This window comes from Oncorhynchus masou, chromosome 12, assembly GCF_036934945.1.
Source record: "Oncorhynchus masou masou isolate Uvic2021 chromosome 12, UVic_Omas_1.1, whole genome shotgun sequence".
Taxonomy (NCBI): Eukaryota; Metazoa; Chordata; class Actinopteri; order Salmoniformes; family Salmonidae; genus Oncorhynchus; species Oncorhynchus masou.
The window spans coordinates 93,845,439-93,872,938 of record NC_088223.1 but is presented as its reverse complement, the minus strand read 5'-3'; the positions used below and the strand labels follow the sequence as shown (position 1 = coordinate 93,872,938).

The 27,500-nt window shown below is 45.3% G+C and overlaps 1 protein-coding gene across 1 annotated transcript in view; it reads right to left on the bottom strand.

Moving 5' to 3' along the window:
- Positions 1-27,500, bottom strand: part of LOC135551081 (neurobeachin-like) — a 304,485-nt gene that overhangs the window by 184,567 nt on the left and 92,418 nt on the right. The window contains exons 2-6 of the mRNA XM_064982478.1: positions 24,200-24,310; positions 9,663-9,783; positions 9,025-9,125; positions 5,968-6,063; positions 5,550-5,671 (exon numbers count right to left, since the gene is read on the bottom strand). Of these exons, the coding sequence (XP_064838550.1) occupies positions 5,550-5,671; positions 5,968-6,063; positions 9,025-9,125; positions 9,663-9,783; positions 24,200-24,310 (551 nt within the window). The remainder of the gene's footprint in view (positions 1-5,549; positions 5,672-5,967; positions 6,064-9,024; positions 9,126-9,662; positions 9,784-24,199; positions 24,311-27,500) is intronic.

Sequence of the window (27,500 nt, the reverse complement as noted above, 5' to 3'; positions counted from 1 at the left end):
GCAACTACCTGTCATAATCTACTGTAGCAACTACCTGTCATAATCTACTGTAGCAACTACCTGTCATAATCTACTGTAGCAACTACCTGTTATCTACTGTAGCAACTACCTGTTATCTACTGTAGCAACTACCTGTTATCTACTGTAGCAACTACCTGTCATAATCTACTGTGGCAACTACCTGTTATAATCTACTGTAGCAACAACCTGTTATAATCTACTGTAGCAACTACCTGTTATAATCTACTGTAGCCACTACCTGTTATAATCTACTGTAGCCACTACCTGTTATAATCTACTGTAGCCACTACCTGTTATAATCTACTGTAGCAACTACCTGTTATAATCTACTGTAGCAACTACCTGTTATAATCTACTGTAGCAACTACCTGTTATAATCTACTGTAGCAACTACCTGTTATAATCTACTGTAGCAACTACCTGTTATCTACTGTAGCAACTACCTGTTATAATCTACTGTAGCAACTACCTGTTATAACACTGTCTGTCTGTCTGTCTGTCTGTCTGTCTGTCTGTCTGTCTGTCTGTCTGTCTGTCTGTCTGTCTGTCTCTCTGTCAAACAGAGATTTCTGTGAGCATGTGAAGCTTGAGAGAGAGAGAGAGAGAGAGAGAGAGAGAGAGAGAGAGAGAGAGAGAGAGAGAGAGAGAGAGAGAGAGAGAGAGAGAGAGAGAGAGAGAGAGAGAGAGAGAGAGAGAGAGAGAGAGAGAGAGAGAGTGAGAGACTGAACGAGAGTGAGAGGTCGCTGTAATGAAAGGTCATAGCTAATGAAGCGTGACTGTGGCTAACAGCCACCACTAACGTTGTCTCACAGCGAGTCTGGCCCGAGGCGTCCAAACAACTGCCCACTAATGGACTCACCTGACATTTAAAACCATGTAAAGTAATGTTTTCATTAATCCACTGTTAAATTATTTCCTTATTGTGTTTGTTCACTTTCCGGAGTTTATTCACTTATTTTGAGATGACAGTTTGATCCATTAATAAAATCAGGGACAAATAAATTCCCATTCTCTCTCTCTCCCCCTTCTATTTTCCATCTCTATCCCCCTTTGACTCAGCAGATGTATAAATGTATAAATTGTCGTTGGGTTTAGGTTAGCCTGTGTACATTCCATATACTCCCCTTGTCGTAAGGGAAACAAATCACCCTCCTTCACTAAACACCGAAAAAAAAGCAGCTTAATTTAATTTTTAAACCCAGATCTATTTTGCATGAAGAAATAACCTGTCATTAATCACAAACGTTGTGAATATGTGGGTTTTCCCTCTTCACAGTGCAGAAAGACTGCATTTAATGAGCGGACACCACTCGTTGTTACTACAACACACCTGTCATCATTGTTTTCTTTACTAAAGTAGAAGTTTATTATTATTATTATTATTGCTAAAGGTACTGCAAAGGTGTAAACAAACATTTTCACCTCCTCCTCTCTTCTAAATCATTGTTCTCTTGTTCTTCCTGGACATCTGAAAAAAATCTGATCTACGACCTATTGGGCTGAAATCTGATCTACGACCTATTGGGCTGAAATCTGATCTACGACCTATTGGGCTGAAATCTGATCTACGACCTATTGGGCTGAAATCTGATCTACGACCTATTGGGCTGAAATCTGATCTACGACCTATTGGGCTGAAATCTGATCTACGACCTATTGGGCTGAAATCTGATCTACGACCTATTGGGCTGAAATCTGATCTACGACCTATTGGGCTGAAATCTGATCTACGACCTATTGGGCTAAAATCTGATCTACGACCTATTGGGCTGAAATCTGATCTACGACCTATTGGGCTGAAATCTGATCTACGACCTATTGGGCTGAAATCTGATCTACGACCTATTGGGCTGAAATCTGATCTACGACCTATTGGGCTGAAATCTGATCTACGACCTATTGGGCTGAAATCTGATCTACGACCTATTGGGCTGAAATCTGATCTACGACCTATTGGGCTGAAATCTGATCTGAATCTGAAACGTGCTTCCGCATAGAGAGACCTCATCTGCAGCCTCTGACTGACCGCCCCACTAGTAAACAATGCTTTCAATACATGTTTATTTTGTCTGAAATTGTTTTTATTTTGTCTGTGACAAAATAGGGTCGTGAAGGGGTTGTTGAGGGAAGATGCTGCACATGTACAATAAAGTTTAAGTTTTGTCTGAGTTCAATCAGCAAAAAAAAAAAAAAACACAATCTACATTTCTCATTGTCTGTGTGTGTGTGTGTGTGTGTGTGTGTGTGTGTGTGTGTGTGTGTGTGTGTGTGTGTGTGTGTGCGTGCGTGTGTGCGTGTGTGCGTGTGTGTGTGTATTTGTGTTTTTTTTGTGGTGTGTAAATGATTTTATAACGGCCGGGTCAAAAATGAAAGACAATCGCTGTACCCTGGTGGTGTCTTCATGAACAAAGGGGACTTTTTCTAATGTTGGGGAAAAGTCATACAATTTCAAGTTGAACAAATATCATTTAGGGGATTTTCTCTGCTGATAAACATAGTGGCGGATCATATTTTATTTTTAGCCTTAAGACACCACAAGGGTTAAGATTAGGTGGAGGTTGAGGTGAGGTTAGATTAAGATGAGGTTAAAGTTCGTATGAGGTTAGGTGATATTTAGGTTAGGTTGAGGTTAGGTTAGTTTAAGATGAGGTTAAAGTTCGTATGAGGTTAGGTGATATTTAGGTTAGGTGGAGGTTAGGTTAAAATCAAAGTGTATTGGTTGCATATACAGTTTAGTGTTATAGCAGGTGTTTATATTACTGGCCCCTGACTTTTTAATTGTTTGACATTTTATTGAAAGGGAAAAAATAATAAGAAATCAAAAAACAGCAAGACAAATCTGATTAACAACCCAAATAGCACTGTAGCAGTAATCACATGCTATCTACAGTTGAAGTCGGAAATATACAGACACTTAGGTTGTAGTAATTAAAACTCATTTTTCAACCACTCATTTCTTGTTAACAAACTATAGTTTTGGGAGGTCGGTTAGGACATCTACTTTGTGCATGACACAAGTCATTTGTCCAACAATTGTTTACAGTGAGATTATTTCACTTATAATTCACTGTATCACAATTCTAGTGGGTCAGACGTTTACATACACTAAGTTGACTGTGCCTTTAAATAGCTTGGACAATTCCAGAAAATGATGTCATGGCTTTAGAAATTTCTGATAGGCTAATTGACATCATTTGAGTCAATTGGAGGTGTATCTATGGATGTATTTCAAGGCCTACCTTCATACTGAGTGCCTCTATGCTTGACATCATGGGAAAATCCCCAAAAAATCAGCCAAGACCTCAGACCTCCTTTCTGTCTCCTAGAGATGAACGTACTTTGGTGTGAAAAGTGCAAATCAGTCCCAGAACAACAGCAAAGGACCTTGTGAAGATGCTGGAGGAAACAGGTACAACCGTATCTATATCAACAGTAAAACGAGTCCTATATCGACATTAACTTGAAAGGCCGCTCAGCAAGGAAGAAGCCACTGCTCCAAAAAGCACCATTAAAAACCCAGACTATGGTTTGCAACTGCACATGGGGACAAAGATCGTACTTTTTGGAGAAATGTCCTCTGTCCTGATGAAACAAAAATAGAACTGTTTGGCCATCATGTTTGGTGAAAAAAGGGGGAGGCTTAGAGCCGAAGAACAAACATCCCACCCGTAAAGCACGGGGTTGGCAGCATCATGTTGTGGGGGTGCTTTGCTGCAGGAGGGACTGGTGCACTTCACAAAATAGATGGCATCACGAGGCAGGAAAATTATATGGATATATTGAAGCAACATCTCAAGACATCAGTCAGGAAGTTAAAGCTTGGTCACAAATGGGTCTTCCAAATGGACAATGACCCCAAGCATACTTCCAAAGTTGAGGCAAAATGGCTTAAGGACAACAAAGTCAAGGTATTGGAGTGGCCATCACAAAGCCCTGACCTCAATCCTATAGAAAATGTGTGGGCAGAACTGAAAAAGCGTGTGTTAGCAAGGAGGCCTACAAACCTGACTCAGTTACACCAGCTCTGTCAGGAGGAATGGGCCAACATTCACCCAACCTATTGTATGAAGCTTGTGGAAGGCTACCCGAAACGTTTGACCCAAGTTAAACAATTTAAAGGCAATGCTACCAAATACTACTTGAGTGTATGTAAACTTCTGACCCACTGGGAATGTGATGAAAGAAATAAAAGCTGAAATAAATCATTATCTCTACTATTATTCTTACATTTCACATTCTTAAAATAAAGTGGTGATCCAAACTGACCATAAGACAGGGAATTTTGACTAGGATTAAATGTTAGGAATTGTGAAAAACTGAGTTTTAATGTATTTGGCTAACGTGTATGTAAACTTCCGACTTCAACTGTACATGTATGTAGTCTACACAGTAACAGTAAATGTATTATATGTATACCTGGAGAATCTACACAAGATCATTTCAGAATGTAGAGCAGTAGAGATATTAGAGTGATCAGTTCAGAACGTACAGCAGTAGAGATATTAAAGTGATCAGTTCAGAATGTAAAGCAGTAGAGATATTAGAGTGATCAGTTCAGAATGTACAGCAGTAGAGATATTAGGTTTGTTTGAGGTTAGGTTGAGATTGAGGTTAGGTTTGGTTGAGGTTTGGTTAGGTTGAGGGTAGGGTGAGGTTTGGTTAGGTTGAGGTTCAGTTACTTGAGGTTAGGTTGAGGTTAGGTTGAGGTTCGGTTGAGGTTCGGTTGAGGTTTGGTTGAGGTTCGGTTACTTGAGGTTCGGTTGAGGTTAGGTTACTTGAGGTTCGGTTAAGTTTGATTGAGTTAGGTTGAGGTTCGGTTTGGTTGAAGTTAGGTTGAGGTTCGGTTAGTTTAGTTTGAGCTTAGGTTGAGGTTAGGTTTAGTTAGGTTACGATTTGATTGAGTTAAGGTTGAGGTTGAGGTTCAGTTACTTGAGGTTGAGGTTAAGTTGAGTTAGGTTGAGGTTAAGTTGAGTTAGGTTGAGGTTCAGTTACTTTAGGTTAGGTTGAGGTTAAGTTGAGTTAGGTTAAGGTTAGTTTGAGGTTTGGTTAGTTTGAGGTTCATTTTCGGTACTTGAGGTTAGGGTTCGGTTAGTGGAGGTTAAGGTTAGGTTGAGGCTGTGGTTCGGTTACTTGAGGTTATGTTGAGGTTCGGTTATTTGAGGTTAGGTTGAGGTTAGGTTAAGGTTAGGTTGAGGTTCAGGTTTGGTTACTTGAGGTTGAGGTTAGGTTGAGGTTTGGTTAGTTTAGGTTGAGGTTAGGTTGAGTTAGGTTAAGGTTTGGTTGAGTTAGGTTGAGGTTCGGTTAGGTTGAGGTTAGGTTGAGGTTTGAATAGTTGAGGTTAGGTTGAGGTTCGGTTACTTGGGGTTAGTTTGAGGTTAGTTTAGGTTGAGCTTAGGTTGAGTTAGGTTAAGGGTAATTTTGTTTAGTTTAGGTTGAAGATAGGTTGTTTAGGTTGCGGTTGAGTTAGGTTAGTTTAGTTTGAGGTTAGATAAGGTTGCGGTTAGGTTGAGTTAGGTTGTAGTTCTCACCAGTAGAGGTATGGTTTGTCCTTGTCTACATTGATGTTGTTGAGGGGATCTTGTCTGAACCAGGTGTTGAGAGTGAAGCCGTTCTGGTAAGGCCACTTAGCGATGGGAGGCAACGCTATGGCCTGGGAGAGGAGACAGAACACACCATCAGCCAATCACAATCACAGACAACACATCATCTGCCAATCACAATCACAAGTCTATCAAGTCACCGACAGGAACCAAGCACCAAACAACTGTCTCTTTTACCTGGTTGAAAAATGACTCTTTGTGTGAAACGATATGCAAAGATGACTCTTCGTCTGTTTAGGATGTCTGTGTGTATTACGTGACTACTTGGCTTCAAATATATGGAAGGGAGGCGATCACTACACAACATGGACAGGTGTGTGTGTGTGTGTGTGTGTGTGTCTCTTACCGCTGCACTGCGACCAGGGAAGTAGAAGAAGGTGTCTGGACCGTGTCTCTGAGGCATCAGGTTCAACACAGACAACAACTTGATGGAATGTCTAGGCTGGAGGGGGATGGGAGAGCGGAGCAGGGGAGGAGAGAGGAGGAGGAGAGAGGAGGAGGAGAGAGGAGGAGGAGAGGGGGAGAGGAGGAAAGAGAGAGTAGGAGAGAGGGAGGAGATGAGGGAGGAGAGAGGTAGGAGTAGAGGAGGAGAGGAGAGGAGAGAGGTAGGAGAGAAGGGAGGAAGGAGGAGGAGAAGGGAGGAGAGGAGGGAGGGAGAAGAGGGAGAAGAGGGAGGAGGAGAGGGGGAGAGGAAGTAGAAAGACGAGAGTGAAGAGAGAGAAGATGAGGAGTGGGAGAGGAGAGGAGTAGAGGAGGAGAGGAGAGAGTGATGAGAGAGAAGGAGAGGAAAGGAGGAGGAGAAGAAGAGGAGAGGAGGATAGGAGGGAGAAGAGGGAGAAGAGGGAGGAGGAGAGGGGGAGAGGAAGTAGAAAGACGAGTGTGATGAGAGAGGAGAGGAGGAGAGGAGGAGGAGAGGAGGAGAGGAGAGGAGGAGAGGAGAGAGTGAGTGATGAGAAAGAAGGAGAGAAGGAGGGGAGGGGGAGAGGAGAGGAGGAGGAGGAGAGAGTGATGAAATGAAAGAAGAGGTGAGGAATGGGGATGAAAAGGGGATGAGAGGGGAGGGGGAGAGGAGTACGAGAGGAGAGAGGGATCAGAGAGAGGGATAGGGATAAGGAGAAGAGAAGAGGAAGGGAGGGAGAAGAGGAGAAGGAGGAGAGGAGGAGAGAAGGAGAGGAAAGGAGGAGGAGAAGAAGAGGAGAAGAAGAGGAGAAGTGAGGAGGAGAGAGGAGGAGGAGAAGAGGAGTGGAGAACAGGGAGAAGAGGAGGACGGGATGAGACAGGAGGAAGTTAGATGAATCAGGGGAGTTTGTGACATTCCTAACAAATCACAGACACAGAATGAGGATAGGAGAATACCACAGTGGGACATCATCGGCCCTACAACAACCCTATTGGATCAATAAGCTGTCAATCACCTCTGCCTGCCTCTGGTAACAGCTTATCAATACCATGGCAACCCCCTAACAAATCTATCCCAGGAGAGGAGAGGGAGGAGAGATGAAGGGGAGAGATGAAGGTGAGATGAAGAGATGAAGGAGAGAGAGATGGAAGGGAGGAGATGAAGGAGAGATGAAGGAGAGATGGAGGAGAGATGAAGGAGAGATGAAGGAGAGATGAAGGAGAGATGAAGGAGAGATGGAGGCCAGAGAGAGATGAAGGAGAGAGGAAGGAGAGATGGAGGCCAGGATGAGAGATGAAGGAGAGATGAAGGAGAGGGAAGGAGAGGAGGTGGGGCCAGGAGAGATGAAGGAGAGATGGGGGAGAGATAAAGGAGAGATGGAGGCCAGATATAGGAGAGATGAATGAGAGATGAAGGAGAGAGAAGATAAATGAGAGATGAAGGGAGATGAAGGAGAGATGGAGGAGAGGAGAGATGATGAGAGATGAAGGAGAGATGAAGGAGAGATGGAGGAGATAGAAGAGGAGAGGAGAGAGGAAGGAGAGAGATGGGGAGATAAATGAGAGATGAAGGAGAGATGGGGGAGAGATAAGACGAGAGGAAGGAGAGATGGAGGAGATAGGAGAGATGAAGGAGAGAGGGAGGAGAGAGAAGGAGAGAGGATTGAGATGAAGGGAGAGAAGGAGGGGCCAGATATAGGAGAGGGAAGGAGAGATGAAGGAGAGATGGAGGCCAGATAAAGGAGAGATGAAGAGAGATGAAGAGAGATGGAGGATGAAGGAGGGATGAGAGGAGAGATGAAGGAGAGATGGAGGCCAGATATAGGAGAGATGAAGGAGAGATGGGATCAGATAAATGAGAGATGAAGGAGGGATAAGGATGAAGGAGAAGAGAAGATGAGGGGGGATGGGGAGATAAAGAGGAGAAGGAGGAGAGGAGGAGAGATAAAGGAGAGGAAAGGATGGAGGCCAGAAGAAGAGGATGAAGAAGAGGAGAAGGAGGATGGAGGCCAGAGGAGGAGGATGAAGGAGAGATGGGGGGAACAGAGAAGAGGAGGACGGGATGAGACAGGAGGAAGTTAGATGAATCAGAGGGAGTTTGTGACATTCCAACAAATCACAGACACAGAATGAGGATAGACAAAGGAGAATACCACAGTGGGACATCATCGGCCCTACAACAACCCTATTGGATCAATAAGCTGTCAATCACCTCTGTCTGCCTCAGATAACAGCTTATCAATAGATGGAGGCCCCTAACAAATCTATCCCAGGATAAAGGAGAGATGGAGGAGAGATGAAGAGGGAGAGATGAAGGTGAGATGAAGGAGAGATGAAGGAGAGATGGAGGCCAGATGAAGGAGATGGAGGCCAGATGGAGAGATGAAGGAGAGATGGAGGCCAGATAAAGGAGAAATGGAGAAGAGATGAGGGAGATGGAGGGGTGAGGGTTTTGTTGCTGTATACATGATGTCACAGTGTGGGGAAGGGGAGGAGAGAGATGGAGGCGACAAGGTGAAGAAGGATATAAGGATGGATGAGGAGAGGAGGAGGAGAAGGAGCGGAGGAGGAGAGGAGGAGAGGAGGAGAGGAAGAGAGGAGGAGAGGAAGAGGAGAGACAGATGGAGGGGACAAGGTGAAGAAGGATAGAGGGATTGAAGGAGAGCAGAAATGGGGATGATCATTTGCTAGGGCAACCAGGAGAGGAGAAATTGGGGGACAGGGTGAGGGATAGATGGATGGATAGATAGATGGTGTTGAGGGGGACAGGGGGAGGAGAGAGGGAGGAGTACTGTTGTTGCTGTAGATCTTTACATATCTGTCTGTGAACACTGGACCTCTCCCCTCATCCCCCTCTCCACACCCCACACCCCAATGTCACCTCCTTTCAGCCCTCCAATCAGCCTACACACAGCCCTTCAACGTTGTCTCACCCAGCCCAGCTTCTCCACAGATAGTCACACAACCCAGCGTAGCTGCACACAGCCCCCCCAGGTTAACTCACCCAGATACTGTTGTCTCCCCTCAGCATACTGAAGAGAAGTTTCAGCTCCTTCACTGTTATACTGTAGCTGGCCATCACTCCCAGCATATCCACTAACAGATCTATACACACACACACACACACAGAGGGAGAAAAATGTCAGGTCTAGTAGTGTCTAATAATGTCTAGTCTAGCAATGTGTGGTGAGGGATAGTAATGTCTAGTCAGGGCTAGTCATGTCGAGTCAGGGGGCTAGTCAGTCTAGTAATGTGTCTGGCCTAGTCTGGTCTAGTCAGGTCTAAGGTCTAGTAATGTCTAGTCAGGTCTAGTAATGTCTAGTCAAGGCTAGTAATGTCTAGTAATCAGGTCTAGTCAGGTCTAGTAATGTCTAGTCAGTAATGTCTAGTAAGGTCTAGTAATGTCTAGTCAGGTCTAATCAGGTCAGGTCTAGTCAGGTCTTGCTTGGAGGTCAATTGACTATTATATTATATACCACTAGTCTCTGTGCTGTAGGGTGTCAGGTCTACTAATGTCTAGTCTGGTGTGTAGTGTGTCTGTCAGGGTGTCAGGGCTAGTCAGTGTGTCAGGTCTTGCAATGTGTGTGTTGTCAGATATTGCGTGCGTGCTGTGTGTGTGTGCATTTGTGTGTGTTCCCCTACCTGCGATCATGTCGTCCACAGAGCTCAGCTTGGACAAGACCTGTTGTATGAGGCCCACCTCTGTGCTGGTCTGAAGGTTCCTCACACTCTTCCTCAGGATGGCTGTGAACATGGACCACACCTGGTGACACAACACAAACAGAACCATTTCTTATCTAAAGGTCTCACTGCAGTATTCAACATTTGTAAGGGGATATTGTAAAAAATAAACGAGTACCTAGCACCCCTGGGATTGAAACTAGGATCCTCAGAGCAGTGGCTTGCACTTTAAGCTCTTCCTCTATCCCCCGCCACACTAACAAGCCGCCAGCCTACTAGATGGTAATATGCACTGGCGTTGCCCCTAGTGGACAGTATTGAACTTGCACGGGGACCTGAAGAAACGTCTAATACTGCAGAGGATCTGGTGTGACCTGCTTTTCATTCAACTACCTTTCATTGTCCGTCACATACTGGGAATAATGTTAAATCATTATTGGTTGATTAGGTTTTATTAAGTTCTGATAACTTTCCCAACATTTTTAAATTAAGGACCAAAACATTTATTGCAAAATAGTTCCACCGATTCCATGGCACATACAGTGTTACAAAGGGTCGAAAAACCTTCTGGGAAATTTCCGGGAATTTTCCATGGGAAGCTACGCCTGGGAAGCTACGCCTGGGAAGCTACGCCTGGGAAGCTACGCCTGGGAAGCTACGCCTGGGAAGCCACGCCTGGGAAGCCACGCCTGGGAAGCCACGCCTGGGAAGCCACGCCTGGGAAGCCACGCCTGGGAAGCCACGCCTGGGAAGCTACGCCTGGGAAGCTACGCCTGGGAAGCTACGCCTGGGAAGCTACGCCTGGGAAGCTATGCCTAGAAAGCTAAGCCTGGGAAGCTAAGCCTGGGAATTTTTTCCCTCACCAACTTCAAACATGTGCTATCTGAGCAGCTAACCGATCGCTGCAGCTGTACATAATCTATTGGTAAATAGCCCACCCATTTTCACCTACCTCATCCCCTAAGTCTTTATTTATTTACTTTTCTGCTCTTTTGCACACCAATATCTCTACCTGTACATGATCATTTATCAATCCAGTGTTAATCTGCAATATTGTAATTATTCACCTACCTCCTCATGCCTTTTGCACACATTGTATATAGACTCCCCTTTTTTTCTACTGTGTTATTGACTTGTTAATTGTTTACTCCATGTGTAACTCTGTGTTGTCTGTTCACACTGCTATGCTTTATTTTGGCCAGGTCGCAGTTGTAAATGAGAACTTGTTCTCAACTAGCCTACCTGGTTAAATAAAGGTGAAATAAAAAATAAAAATAAAATATAAATGTTGCTTAAATTCATTTTTAAAAAGTTAGCTAAAAATGTAGCTTGTAACAGTGAAACTTTTTTGTAGGGATACACATAAGGCAATTCTAGGTCTTGTGGCATATTTTGGGGAATTGCAACCCTCTGCATGCACAGTGTACTCTTCCATCACATGTACGGCTGATTCTCAAGATCGTGCACACTAATGAGATGCTATTGAGCCCACACTACTACACTGTCTGAGCCAAGGACTACATGCTTTCTGGTAAGTTTTGATTACAATACTGGGTGGGGTGAATATATTTTATTTGACATACATGATTTTTTTAGTAGTAAACTAGTAAACTAGTAAATCATTTCTAACTTGTTAACAATCTGCTAGTCAGTGTTTGAGCCTGCTAACTGAGAAGTGTTAATTCACCTGTTTCCATACATGTTTCATTTTAAAACATGCATCTTACAAAGGAGTTGTTTAATCTAACTGCTGAACTATTTATCTGTACATGGAATTGTATTTGTTTTTTTCTCATCTTTACAGGAAACTGCCACGGGTACAATCTGTTGTGAGGAGACATTTCACTGCAGCTAATGTAGTAGGAAAAGCTGTGTACATTTGTAAATATTGTGCCAAATGCAACAAGAATGCAACAAAGATGCAGAATCATCTGGCCAAGTGCATAAAGTTCCCTCAGTGCTCACAATCAAGCAACCTCTGACAAAAGTCCCTCTACTTCTATTCGAGGTGAAAATGATGAATCAGACACCTTATCGATAGCAACAGCTCATGATCCTCCTGGATTCATAAATATTTTTCACTCAATGGAGGACCGTAGATTAATATCTGTCTTGAGGTGTATATGCAACTGGATCACCTCTGATGCTCACAGGTGTATCGGAAGAGATTTCTGAATGTTCTTTGCCCAGCATACACCCCTCCAACCAGACATGCTTTATCTACTCATTTGCTGGATGCAGAGTTCAACAGAGTTCAAGTGAAGGTCAAGCAAATTATAGAGAAAGCAGACTGTATTTGCAATCATCTCTGATGGGTGGTCGAACGTCCGTGGGCAAGGAATAATTAACTACATCATCTCCACTCCTCAACCAGTATTCTACAAGAGCACAGACACACCGGTCTCTACATTGCAGCTGAGCTGAAGACAGTCATCAATGACCTTGGACCACAGAAGGTATTTGCACTGGTGACAGACAATGATGTGAACATGAAGGCTGCTTGGTCTAAAGTGGAGGAGTCCTACCCTCACATCACACCTATTGGCTGTACTGCTCATGCATTGAATCTGCTCCTCAAGGACATCTTGGCACTGAAAACAAGAGAGCCAAGGAAATGGTTAGGTATGTGAAGGCTCATCAAGTTATAGCAGCAATCTACCTCACCAAGCAAAGTGAGAATAATAAGAGCACCACAATGAAGCTGCCCAGCAACACCCATCGGAGTGGTGTTGTCATCATGTTTGACAGTCTCCTGGAGGGGAAGGAGTCTCTCCAAGAAATTGCCATATCACAGTCTGGTGATACGGACAGTCCCATCATGAGGATCCTCCTGGATGATGTATTTTGGGAGAGAGTGGTAAGCAGCCTGAAACTCCTGAAACCTATAGCAGTAGACATTGCACAGATTGGCTCTCTCAATGCCATCCTGTCTAATGTTCAGACTCTGCCTGCAGATGTAAGAGAAGAAATCCGTACTGCCCTGCCCACTTCCCTGTTGCTCCAAGCAGAGGAAACTGCAGTTCTGAAATACATCAAAAAGCGTGAAGACTTCTGCCTGAAGCCAGTACACGTCACAGCGTAAATGTTGGACCCCAAGTATGCTGGCAAGAGCATCCTGTCTGGGGCAGAGATCAACAAGGTCTATGGTGTCATCACTACCGTATCTCGCCACCTTGGCCTGGATGAGGTCAAGTATCTTGGCAGTCTGGCAAGTACACTTCCAAGCAAGGGCTTTGGGATGGAGATGCAATATGGCAGTCGTGCCAACATATCTCATCAGCCACCTGGTGGAAGGGACTTTGTTGATCTGAGGCTCTTTCCCTGTTGCCTCCATCATCCTCCAAATCCCACCAACATCAGCCGCCTCAGAGCGGAACTGGTCTTTGTTTGGGAACACACACACCAAAGCACGCTGTCCAATGCAAGGGTTGAAAAATTCGTGACCATCCGGGCAAATGTTGGGCTTTTTGAGCCTGACAACGAGCCATCCTCAACAAGGTTGGAAAGTGACAGTGAAGATGAAGCCTCAGAGTCTGATGGTCAAGAGGTGGACATTGAGGAGGTCCAGGGAGAAGACATGGAAGCCTGAGAGGAAGACAACCAAAGCTTTAGTTTCTAGACTATAATTTTGTTGAACATATTTTTCATTCAATATTCCCTTTAACTTGTTGTTCAGTGAAATCATCCCATGTGAAGAGTCATCTCATTTAATTAAAGTTCAATGTGTAACTAAATATATATTTTTTTGAGTTTAGTTTAGTTTAGCTTAGTATAGCTTAGCTTGGTTTAGTTTAGCTTGGTTTAGTTTAGTTTAGCCTGATGAATATTTGGATTATGTTCTCTTTCAGTGTGTATATATTTGTGTGCATATTTAAGCAATACGACCTGGGAGAGGGTGTGGTGGCCAATATACTACAGCTAAGGGCCGTGAACACAACCCTTTGCAGTGGTATATTGGCTAAAAAAATCACGAACCCCCGATTTTTTATATATCGTTTAGATTTATACAATTTGGAATATAATGTAGAAGAGAGGTTTAAAAAAAATGTATAAAGGTTTGTGTATAAATGTATTATATACATATATATACATATTATAAAGATTATATAGTAGTAACTAAGTAGTGTTAGAAGTGTGTTATTTCTTACCACGGTATATGCTGTCATACTGTTATTACCAGTTATTATTGAGTGTCACAAAACATTAGGAACACCTGCTCGTTCCATGATATAGACTGACCAGGTGAATCCAGGTGAAAGATATGATCCCTTATTGATGCCACTTTAAATCAGTGTAGATGAAGTGGAGGAGACCGGATTTGTTTTGTTTTGAGACGATTGAGACATGGATTGTGTATGTTCAGGGGGTGAATGGGACAAGACAAAATCTGTAAGTGCCTTTGAACGGGGTAGTAGGTACCAGGCTCACCGGTTTGAGTGTGTCAAGAACTGCATCGCTGCTGGGTTTTTCACACTCAACCGTTTCCTGTCTGTATCAAGAACTTCCTAGAGCTGGCCCACCAGCCAAACTGAGGAGAAGGGCCTTGGTCAGGGAGGTGACCAAGAACCCAATGGTCACTCTGACAGAGCTCCGGAGTTACTCTATGGAGATGGTAGAACGTTCCAGAAGGACAGCAATCTCTGCAGCACTCCACCAATCAGGCCTTTATGATAGAGTGGCCAGACAGAAGCCACTCCTCAGTAAAAGGCACATGACAGTCCACTTGGAGTTCGCCAAAAGGCACCTAAAGGACTCTCAGACCATGAGAAACAAGATTATCTGGTCTGATGAAACCAAGATTGAACTCTTTGGCCTGAATGTCAAGCATCACATCCAGAGGAAACCTGCTGGTGGCAGCCTCATGCTGTGGGGATGTTTTTCAGCAGCAGGGACTGGGAGACCAGTCAGGATCGAGGGAAAGATGAAAGGAGAAAAGTACAGAGGGATCCTTGATGAAAACCTGGTCCAGAGCACTCAGGACCTCAAACTGGGGCGAAGGTTCACCTTCCAACAGGACAACGACCCTAAGAACATAACGCAAGAGTGACTTCAGGACAAGTCTATAAATGTTCTTGAGTGGCCCAGCCAGAGCCCGGAATTGAACCCGACCGAACTTCTCTGGAGAGACCTGAAAATAGCTTTGCAGCAACGCTCAACATCCAACCTGACTGTGCTTGAGAGGATCTGCAAAGAAGAATGGGAGAAACTCCCCAAATACAGGTGTGCCTGACTTGTAGCATCATACCCAAGACTAAAGTGCAAATCAAATGACCTTATGAAGATGCTGGAGAGGATCTATATCCACAGTAAAATGAGTCCTATATCGACATAACCCGCTCAGCAAGGAAGAAGCCACTGCTCCAAAACCGCCATAAAAAGCCAGACTACAGTTTGCAACTGCACATGGGGACAAACATCGTACTTTTGTAGAAATGTCCTCTTGTCTGATGAAACAAAAATAGAACGGTTTGGCCATAATGACCATTGTTATCGAAGAACACCATCCCAAAGCACGGGGTGGCAGCATCATGTTTTGGGGGTGCTTGGCTCCATAATTTTTTTTACAGTTTTTAAAATCGTCATCACAAAACTCACACTAACAGCCACGATTATCATCATCATGGAAAAACATTTTTTTTAAATCAAAGAACTCAGTTAACTTCTTGCATCGAGCAATCCCAGATCCGGGATCCTATTTATAGACTCAAGCTCATTAGCATAACGCAATGTTAACTATTCATGAAAATCGCAAATTAAATGAAATAAATATATTTGCTCTCAAGCTTAGACTTTTGTTAACAACACTGTCATCTCAGATTTTCAAAATATGCTTTTCAACCATAACTAAACAAGCATTTGTGTAAGAGTATTGATAGCTAGCATATCTTTAAGCCTAGAATTCAGCCAGCAACATTTTTACAAAAACAAGAAAATCATTCAAATAAAATCATTTACCTTTGAAGAACTTCAGATGTTTTCAATGAGGAGACTCTCAGTTAGATAGCAAATGTTCAGTTTTTCAAAAAAATATTATTTGTGTAGGACAAATCGCTCCGTTTTGTACACGTTTGGCTATGAAAAAAACCTGTATCCAGTTATAGCCTCAAGCTCATTAGCATAACGTAACGTTAACTATTTATGAAAATCGCAAATGAAAAGAATGTGCTAGCTCTCAAGCTTAGCCTTTTCTTAACAACACTGTCATCTCAGATTTTCAAAATATGCTTTTGAACCATAGCAAAACAAGCATTTGTGTAAGAGTGTTGATAGCTAGCGTAGCATTTAGCATAGCATTTAGCGGGCAACATTTGCACAAAAACCAGAAAAGGATTCAAATAAAATCATTTACCTTTGAAGAACTTCGGATGTTTTCAATGAGGAGACTCTGTTACATAAATAATCTTTCAGGAAAAACTGAACATTTGCTGTGTAGGAGAAATCGCTCCGTTTTGTACATCACGTTTGGGTACCAAAAAAAACAGAAAATGCAGTCAAAACGGCGAACTGTTTTCCAAATTAACTCCATAATATCGACTGAAACACGGCAAACACTGTTTAGAATCAATCCTCAAGGTGTTTTTCACATATCTCTTCATTGATATATCGTTTGCGAATGTCTACTTTCTCCTGTGAATCGCTTGGAAAAAGACGTGCAGTTGAAGATGACGCACCAATTTCGACGGAGGACACCGGGCGGACACCTGGCAAATGTAGTCTCTTATGGTCAATCTTCCAATGATATGCCTACAAATACGTCACAATGCTGTAGACACCTTGGGGAAACAATAGATAGGGCAGGCTCATTCCTTGCACATTCACAGCCATATAAGGAGACAATGAAAAACAGAGCCTCAAAAATCCTGCTCATTTCCTGTTTGAAGTTTCATCTTGGTTTCGCCTGTAGCATCAGTTCTGGGGCACTCACAGACAATATCTTTGCAGTTTTGGAAACGTCAGTGTTCTCTTTCCAAAGCTGTCAATTATATGCATAGTCGAGCATCTTTTTGTGACAAAATATTGCGCTTAAAACGGGCATGTTTTTTTTGATCCAATAATGAAATAGCGCCCCCATAGATGTAACAGGTTAACAACTGTGGGGGTAGGAGGAAATATGTGTCTTTAAAATGATTTGCCTCGGCACAGACAAAGTACTCCACACGTTATCGTCATTAACAGAAGAATGTCAGAGAGAGAGAGAGACAGGGAAGCGACAGCAGCGAAGTCCTTTATGGACACTAGAGAAGCTTTAAGCAAGTTACATTCTGCCCAAAGGTTCTGTACACCTGTAATTCAGACAACCCAACAGTTCTCCCCATCACAGATATATATATCCCACTTGAGACTTCCTCCTTCTCTCCAATCCTTACATGTTATGGTTCAACAGGAAAAGAGTAGTAGGATATTAAACCCTTATCACTCCCGTCTGTGGATCTGACCTCACCTCCTGACCTCAACCCCTCCTTCACCTAATCCACAGATGTCCATCCGTCTCCCCTATATCAACACGTTGCTCTCCTCCCGTCTACCCAACACATTCCAAAGTCATCCACCTTTCTACAGAGAACCATTAAATTCTGACGTAAAACCCCAGTCTCTTTCACTCCTTTATATTCTTCTCTACTTCTGATCTATTGTGTCTTTAAAATCTCAATGTTCAAAATGTGGAATCCAAAGAGGTTAATACTTCGACAAGTTAAATGAGAAACATTTAAACGCTAAATATTACAAGGTGGTGAGCTACATTAGCAGGACAGGTGCTGGAAGGGAGGCACCGGGAGACCCAGGTGATTACAGAAACCTTATAGACCTCACTCCTGGCTACAGTATACCTAGACCCTCCTCCTCCTCCTGGCTACACTATACCTAGACCCTCCTCCTCCTGGCTACACTATACCTAGACCCTCCTCCTCCTGGCTACACTATACCTAGACCCTCCTCCTCCTATTGGCTACACTATACCTAGACCCCCCTCCTGGCTACACTATACCTAGACCCTCCTCCTCCTACTGGCTACACTATACCTAGACCCTCCTCCTGGCTACACTATACCTAGACCCCCTCCTCCTATTGGCTACACTATATCTAGAACCTCCTCCTCCTATTGGCTACACTACACCTAGACACTCCTCCTCCTCCTATTGGCTACACTATACCTAGACACTCCTGACCCTCCTCCTGGCTACACTATACCTAGATCCTCCTCCTCCTATTGGCTACACTATACCTAGACCCCCCTCCTGGTTACACTATACCTAGACCCTCCTCCTCCTATTGGCTACACTATACCTAGACCCTCCTCCTCCTCCTATTGGCTACACTATACCTAGACCCTCCTCCTCCTCCTGGCTACACTATACCTAGACCCTCCTCTTCCTATTGGCTACACTATACCTAGACCCTCCTCCCCTCCTGTCTACACTATACCTAGACCCCCTCCTCCTATTGGCTACACTATACCTAGACCCCCTCCTCCTATTGGCTACACTATACCTAGACCCATCTCCTGGCTACACTATACCTAGACCCTCCTCCACCTATTGGCTACACTATACCTAGACCCTCCTCCTACCTAGGCTACACTATACCTAGACCCTCCTCCTCCTATTGGCTACACTATACCTAGACCTCCTCCTCCCTATTGGCTACACTATACCTAGACCATCCTCCTCCTATTGGCTACACTATACCTAGATCCTCCTCATCCTCTTATTGGCTACACTATACCTAGACCCTCCTCCTCCTATTGGCTACACTATACCTAGATCCTCCTCATCCTCTTATTGGCTACACTATACCTAGACCCTCCTCCTATTGGCTACACTATACCTAGACCCTCCTCCTCCTATTGGCTACACTATACCTAGACCCTCCTCTTCCTATTGGCTACACTATACCTAGACCCCCCCCTCCTCCTATTGGCTACACTATACCTAGACCCTCCTCCTCCTATTGGCTACACTATACCTAGACCCCCCTCCTCCTATTGGCTACACTATACCTAGACCCTCCTCCTCCTATTGGCTACACTATACCTAGACCCTCCTCCTCCTATTGGCTACACTATACCTAGACCCTCCTCCTCCTATTGGCTACACTATACCTAGACCCTCCTCCTCCTATTGGCTACACTATACCTAGACCCTCCTCCCCCTCCTGTCTACACTATACCTAGACCATCCTCCTCCTATTGGCTACACTATACCTAGACCCTTCTCCTGGCTACACTATACCTAGACCCTCCTCCTGGCTACACTATACCTAGACCCCCTCCTCCTATTGGCTACACTATACCTAGACCCCCCTCATCCTATTGGCTACACTATACATAGACCCCCTCCTCCTGTTGGCTACACTATACCTAGACCCCCTCCTCCTATTGGCTACACTATACCTAGACCCTCCTCCTCCTATTGGCTACACTATACCTAGACCCTCCTCCTTCCTATTGGCTACACTATACCTAGACCCCCTCCTCCTATTGGCTACACTATACCTAGACCCCCCCTCCTCCTATTGGCTACACTATACCTAGACCCATCTCCTGGCTACACTATACCTAGACCCTCCTCTTCCTATTGGCTACACTATACCTAGACCCTCCTCCTCCTATTGGCTACACTATACCTAGACCCCCCCTCCTGGCTACACTATACCTAGACCCTCCTCCTCCTCCTGGCTACATTATACCTAGACCCTCCTCCTGGCTACACTATACCTAGACCCCCTCCTCCTATTGGCTACACTATATCTAGAACCTCCTCCTCTATTGGCTACACTATACCTAGACCCTCCTCCTCCTCCTATTGGCTACACTATACCTAGACCTCCTCCTCCTCCTGGCTACACTATACCTAGATCCTCCTCCTCCTATTGGCTACACTATACCTAGACCCCCCTCCTGGCTACACTATACCTAGACCCTCCTCCTCCTATTGGCTACACTATACCTAGACCCTCCTCCTCCTCCTATTGGCTACACTATACCTAGACCCTCCTCCTCCTCCTGGCTACACTATACCTAGACCCTCCTCTTCCTATTGGCTACACTATACCTAGACCCTCCTCCCTCCTCCTGGCTACACTATACCTAGACCCCCTCCTCCTATTGGCTACACTATACCTAGACCCCCCTCCTCCTATTGGCTACACTATACCTAGACCCATCTCCTGGCTACACTATACCTAGACCCTCCTCCACCTATTGGCTACACTATACCTAGACCCTCCTCCTGCCTACACTATACCTAGACCCCCTCCTCCTCCTGGCTACACTATACCTAGACCCCCTCCTCCTCCTCCTATTGGCTACACTATACCTAGACACTCCTCCTCCTCCTGGCAACACTATACCTAGACGCTCATCCTCCTATTGGCTACACTATACCTAGACCCTCCTCCCCTCCTGTCTACACTATACCTAGACCATCCTCCTCCTATTGGCTACACTATACCTAGACCCTTCTCCTGGCTACACTATACCTAGACCCTTCTCCCCTCCTGTCTACACTATACCTAGACCTCATCCTCCTATTGGCTACACTATACCTAGACCCTCCTCCCCCTCCTGTCTACACTATACCTAGACGCTCATCCTCCTATTGGCTACACTATACCTAGACCCTCCTCCTCCTCCTGGCAACACTATACCTAGACCCCCTCCTCCTATTGGCTACACTATACCTAGACCCTCCTCCCCCCCTCCTGTCTACACTATACCTAGACCATCCTCCTCCTATTGGCTACACTATACCTAGACCCTTCTCCTGGCTACACTATACCTAGACCCTCCTCCTGGCTACACTATACCTAGACCCCCCCCTCCTCCTATTGGCTACACTATACATAGACCCCCTCCTCCTATTGGCTACACTATACCTAGACCCCCTCCTCCTATTGGCTATACTTTACCTAGACCCCCTCCTCCTGTTGGCTACACTATACCTAGACCCCCTCCTCCTATTGGCTACACTATACATAGACCCCCTCCTCCTATTGGCTACACTATACCTAGACCCCCCTCCTCCTATTGGCTACACTATACCTAGACCCTCCTCCTCCTATTGGCTACACTATACCTAGACCCTCCTCCTGCCTACACTATACCTAGAGTTTCCTCCTCCTCCTGGCTACACTATACCTAGACCCTCCTCCTCCTCCTATTGGCTACACTATACCTAGACACTCCTCCCCTCCTGTCTACACTATACCTAGACACTCCTCCTCCTGGCAACACTATACCTAGACCCTCCTCATCCTCCTATTGGCTACACTATACCTAGACACTCCTCCCCCTCCTGTCTACACTATACCTAGACCCTCCTCATCTTCCTATTGGCTACACTATACCTAGACACTCCTCCTCCTCCTGGCAACACTATACCTAGACGCTCATCCTCCTATTGGCTACACTATACCTAGACCCTCCTCCCCCTCCTGTCTACACTATACCTAGACCCTCCTCCTTCCTATTGGCTACACTATACATAGACACCCCTCCTCCTATTGGCTACACTATACCTAGACCCCCCTCCTCCTATTGGCTATACTATACCTAGACCCCCTCCTCCTGTTGGCTACACTATACCTAGACCCCCTCCTCCTATTGGCTACACTATACATAGACCCCCCTCCTCCTATTGGCTACACTATACCTAGACCCCCCTCCTCCTATTGGCTACACTATACCTAGACCCTCCTCCTCCTATTGGCTACACTATACCTAGACCCTCCTCCTGCCTACACTATACCTAGAGTTTCCTCCTCCTCCTGGCTACACTATACCTAGACACTCCTCCTCCTCCTGGCAACACTATACCTAGACGCTCATCCTCCTATTGGCTACACTATACCTAGACCCTCCTCCCCCTCCTGTCTACACTATACCTAGACCCTCCCTTCCTATTGGCTACACTATACCTAGACCATCCTCCTCCTATTGGCTACACTATACCTAGACCCTCCTCCTGGCTACACTATACCTAGACCCCCTCCTCCTATTGGCTACACTATACATAGACCCCCTCCTCCTATTGGCTACACTATACCTAGACCCCCTCCTCCTATTGGCTATACTTTACCTAGACCCCCCCTCCTCCTGTTGGCTACACTATACCTAGACCCCCTCCTCCTATTGGCTACACTATACCTAGACCCTCCTCCAGGCTACACTATACCTAGACCCCCTCCTCCTATTGGCTACACTATATCTAGAACCTCCTCCTACTATTGGCTACACTATACCTAGACCCTCCTCCTATTGGCTACACTATACCTAGACACTCCTCCTCCTCCTATTGGCTACACTATACCTAGACCCTCCTCCTCCTATTCGCTACACTATACCTAGACCCCCCCTCCTCCTGTTGGCTACACTATACCTAGACCCCCTCCTCCTGTTGGCTACACTATACCTAGACCCATCTCCTGGCTACACTATACCTAGACCCTCCTCCTCCTATTGGCTACACTATACCTAGACCCCCCTCCTCCTATTGGCTACACTATACCTAGACCCCCCTCCTGTTGGCTACACTATACCTAGACCCCCTCCTCCTATTGGCTACACTATACATAGACCCCCTCCTCCTGTTGGCTACACTATACCCTAATACCCTAATGGCATATCTAGAACCAGACTACAAGATGCCAAGTTGAAAAACCATGACGGTCCTGATGGAGCAATTATACAATGATTGTTCTGCAAACCACAAAGTTCTCAAACACCATAACGTGACGTTAACAACACGTTGTCGAACGTCTATAAACACCATAACGTGACGTTAACAACACCCTGTCGAGCGTCTATAAACACCATAACTCTTCCTATTGACGTTAACAACACGCTGTAAATGCGTCTATAAACACCATAACCTGACGTTAACAACACGTTGTCGAACGTCTATAAACACCATAACGTGACGTTAACAACACGTTGTGCCTAAATGCGTCTATAAACACCATAGCGTGACATTAACAACACGTTACCGAACGTCTATAAACACCATAGCGTGGCGTTAACAACACGCGTTGCACGCGTCTATAAACACCATACGTGGACGTTAACAACACGTTGTCCGAGCGTCTATAAACACCATACCTAGACGTTAACAACACGTTACAAATGCGTCTATAAACACCATAACGTGGACGCTAACAACACGCGTCGTAAAACGCTCTATAAACACCATAACGTGGCGTTAACAACACGTTGTCGCTACACTATACTATAAACACCATAACGTGGCGTTAACAACACGTTGTCTAGCGTCTATAAACACCATAAGCGTGGCGTTAACAACCCCCTGTCCTATGCGTCTATAAACACCATACCTAGACGTTAACAACGCGTTGTCTACGTCTATAAACACCATAACGCCTTGGCGTTAACAACCGCTCCCGTAAATGCGTCTATAAACACCATAGCGTGACGTTAACAACACGTTGTCGACACGTCTATAAACACCATAACGTGGCGTTAACAACACGTTGTAAAACGTCTATAAACACCATAACGTGACGTTAACAACGCGTTACACTATACCGTCTATAAACACCATGGCGTGACGTTAACAACCCCCTGTCGCACGTCTATAAACACCATAACCTGACGTTAACAACACGTTATCGACGTCTATAAACACCATAACGTGGACGTTAACAACCGTTGTCGAACGTCTATAAACACCATAACGTGGCGTTAACAACTGCGTTGTAAAATGCGTCTATAAACACCATAGCGTGGCGTTAACAACACGTTGTCGCATGCGTCTATAAACACCATAACGTGACGTTAACAACACGTTGCCAACGTCTATAAACACCATAACGCGTGGCGTTAACAACACGTTGTCAAGCGTCTATAAACACCATAACGTGACGTTAACAACACGTTGTCGCATGCGTCTATAAACACCATAGCGTGGCGTTAACAACTACGTTGTAAAATGCGTCTATAAACACCATAACATTACGTTAACAACACGTTGTAAACGTCTATAAACACCATAACGTGGCGTTAACAACACGTTGTCGATGCGTCTATAAACACCATAACGTGACGTTAACAACACGTTGTAAATGCGTTTATAAACACCATAACGTGGCGTTAACAACACGTTGTCGTGCGTCTATAAACACCATAACGTGGCGTTAACAACACGTTGTCGCACGTCTATAAACACCATAACGTGACGTTAACTACACGTTGTCATACGTCTATAAACACCATAACGTGACGTTAACAACACGTTGTCGAACGTAACGTCTCTCTCTCTCTGGACTCATTAAAGAAAAAAATCTTTGTCCAGTTCGAGGTGTAATTGGTGTTCTGATGTCCAGAAGCTATTTTCGTTCATAAGAGACGGTAACATTATGTACAAAATGAGTTACAAACAATGTGAAAAAACAAATAAAATAACACAGTTGGCTAGGAGCCAATAAAATGGCAGCTATCCCTTCCATATATATAGGATGTATTGTAATAACATGGTATTTCTTACCTCAGCCTGGCAGGTGACTTCGCAGTGAGACAGCAGGTCGACCATACAGCCGATACTCTCACTGTCCTGAATGATGAAGTTCATCTCTAGGTCAAACTCACCCCCCACCAGCTGGAGGAGAGAGAGAGAGAGAGAGGAGAGGGAGAGAGGGAGAGAGAGGGAGAGAGGGAGAGGGGGGAGGGGAGAGAGGGAGAGAGAGAGAGAGAGAGAGGGGGAGAGAGAGGAGGAGAGAGAGAGAGAGAGAGAGAGAGAGAGAGAGAGAGAGGAGAGAGAGGAGAGAGAGAGAGAGAGAGAGGAGGGAGGGAGAGGGGAGGGAGAGGAGAGGGAGAGAGAGAGAGAGAGAGAGAGAGAGAGAGAGAGAGAGAGAGAGGGAAAGAAGGGAAGAAGAGGGAAATAATTATTTTGTGAAGTGTTTAAACTCTTAGGCGGAGGAGGGTAGAACTGGGGATGCGTCCCAAACCAATTCCTCGTGAACTACTTTCCCATATATCAGTCAAAAGTAGTGCACTATGTAGACAATAGGGTGTCATTTGGGACGTAGTATCTGATCGATGGAAATTACTGTTTGAAGATCCCTTCTATTACTGCAGGCCACAGAATAAGACACATCGACTCTCAAAACACAACAGGCAGAAAATGTGCACACACACACAGAGACAGAGAGAGAGACAGAGAGAGAGACAGAGAGAGAGAGAGAGACAGAGAGAGAGAGAGAGAGAGAGAGAGAGAGAGAGAGAGAGAGAGAGAGAGAGAGAGACAGAGAGAGAGACAGAGAGAGACAGAGAGAGAGAGACAGAGAGAGAGAGAGACAGAGAGAGACAGAGAGAGAGAGAGACAGAGAGAGAGACAGAGAGAGACACAGAGAGAGACAGAGAGAGAGACACAGAGAGAGACACACAGAGACAGAGACAGAGACAGAGAGAGACAGAGAGAGAGACAGAGACAGAGACAGAGACAGAGAGACAGAGAGACAGAGAGACAGAGAGACAGAGAGAGAGAGAGAGAGAGAGAGAGAGAGAGAGAGAGAGACAGAGAGAGAGAGAGAGAGAGAGAGACAGAGAGACAGAGAGACTGTTGAGGAATAATCAGAATCAGTTGGTAACATAGGTAAGATGTTTTATATTCATCAAATGTTTGTAAGTTACTTCTCATCAGAATGTTATTGTTGTATAATACTGTGGCGGGGTTGCAGTATCTGTTCTATGTCAAGACGAAGTTGCTTGGGCCGGAGAGAGAGGGGAGAGGTCAAGCGTGTATCTCTTGGCTCCACAATGTCTGTGTGCCAGTCAGTGTGTCTCTGTGATCTTGTCAAGATAGGATGGATTTGATATATGCCTGTTGATATGGAGGATTGGTTTATGGTTCTGAGTTTGAGAAAATAACATAGTTAAGGAGACAAAGCTGAACGATAATTTATAGCCAATGCTGTCTTATCCTGTGTGTGTCTTTGCTATAAAGGATCTCAGTTACAATTGATTGATAGACACTGAATTGATCTGAGAGTCACAGGGTTGTGATAGAGCTCATATATTTAAAGATGGACTTTGTGATAACTAACTCTGACTTGTGTGTGGTTTGCTCTCATGATTTGGTAAATAGAGGAAATTTCCACGACAAGACAGAGACAGAGAGAGAGAGAGAGAGAGAGAGAGAGAGAGAGAGACAGAGCTCTGCTTGACACACTAAAATATGCTTTCAATTCTGCCAAAGCTTCCCCACAGAAGAAGAACAATGAGAATGAGACTAACGGAACTCTCTTGTTTATATTTCTCCCCTGAGATACCCAGATGTTTTACAATTGTGTTGTAGCCCGGAACGAGCTGAACTGATTCGCCTAATCAAGGGCTTGATGATACATGGCTCCCCGAGGAGAGGAAAACACTTGATTTAAACATTCAGGTCAGTACACAAATAGGACATGGTGCGAAAGCACACGGACACACACACACACACACACAGACACAGACGCACACACACAGACAGACACACACACACACACACACACAGACGCACACACACAGACACAGACGCACACACACACACACACACACACACAGACGCACACACACAGACGCACACACACAGACACAGACGCACACACACAGACACAGACGCACACACACACACACACACACACAGACGCACACACACACACACACAGACGCACACACACAGACACAGACGCACACACACAGACGCACACACACACACAGACGCACACACACAGACACAGACGCACACACACACACACAGACGCACACACACAGACACAGACGCACACACACAGACGCACACACATACACAGACGCACACACACACACACACACACACACGCACACACACACACACACACACACAGATGCACACACGCACACGCACACACAGACGCACACACACACACAGACGCACACACACACATACACAGACGCACACACACACACAGATGCACACACACACACAGATGCACACACACACACACACACAGATGCACACACACACAGACGCACACGCACACACAGACGCACACACACACACAGACGCACACACACACACAGACGCACACACACACACACACACACAGACGCGGACACACACTGACACACACACACACTGACGCACACACACACACACTGACACACACAGTGACACACACTGACACACACACACACTGACACACACTGACACACTGACACACACCCTGACACACACACTGACACACACACTGACACACACTGACACACACACACACACTGACACACACACACACACACACTGACACACACACACTGACACACACACACACACACACACTGACGCACACACACACTGACGCACACACACACACTGACACACACTGACACAAACACACTGACACACACACACACACTGACACACACACACACACTGACACACACACACACACTGACACACACACACACTGACACACACACACACACACACTGACACACACACACTGACACACACACACACACACTGACACACACACTGACGCACACACACACACACTGACGCACACACACACACTGACGCACACACACACACTGACGCACACACACACACACTGACGCACACACACTGACGCACACACACACACTGACGCACACACTGACGCACACACACACAGATGCACACACACACAGACGCACACGCACACACAGACGCACACACACACACACACAGACGCGGACACACACTGACACACACACACACACTGACGCACACACACACACACTGACACACACAGTGACACACACTGACACACACACACACTGACACACAC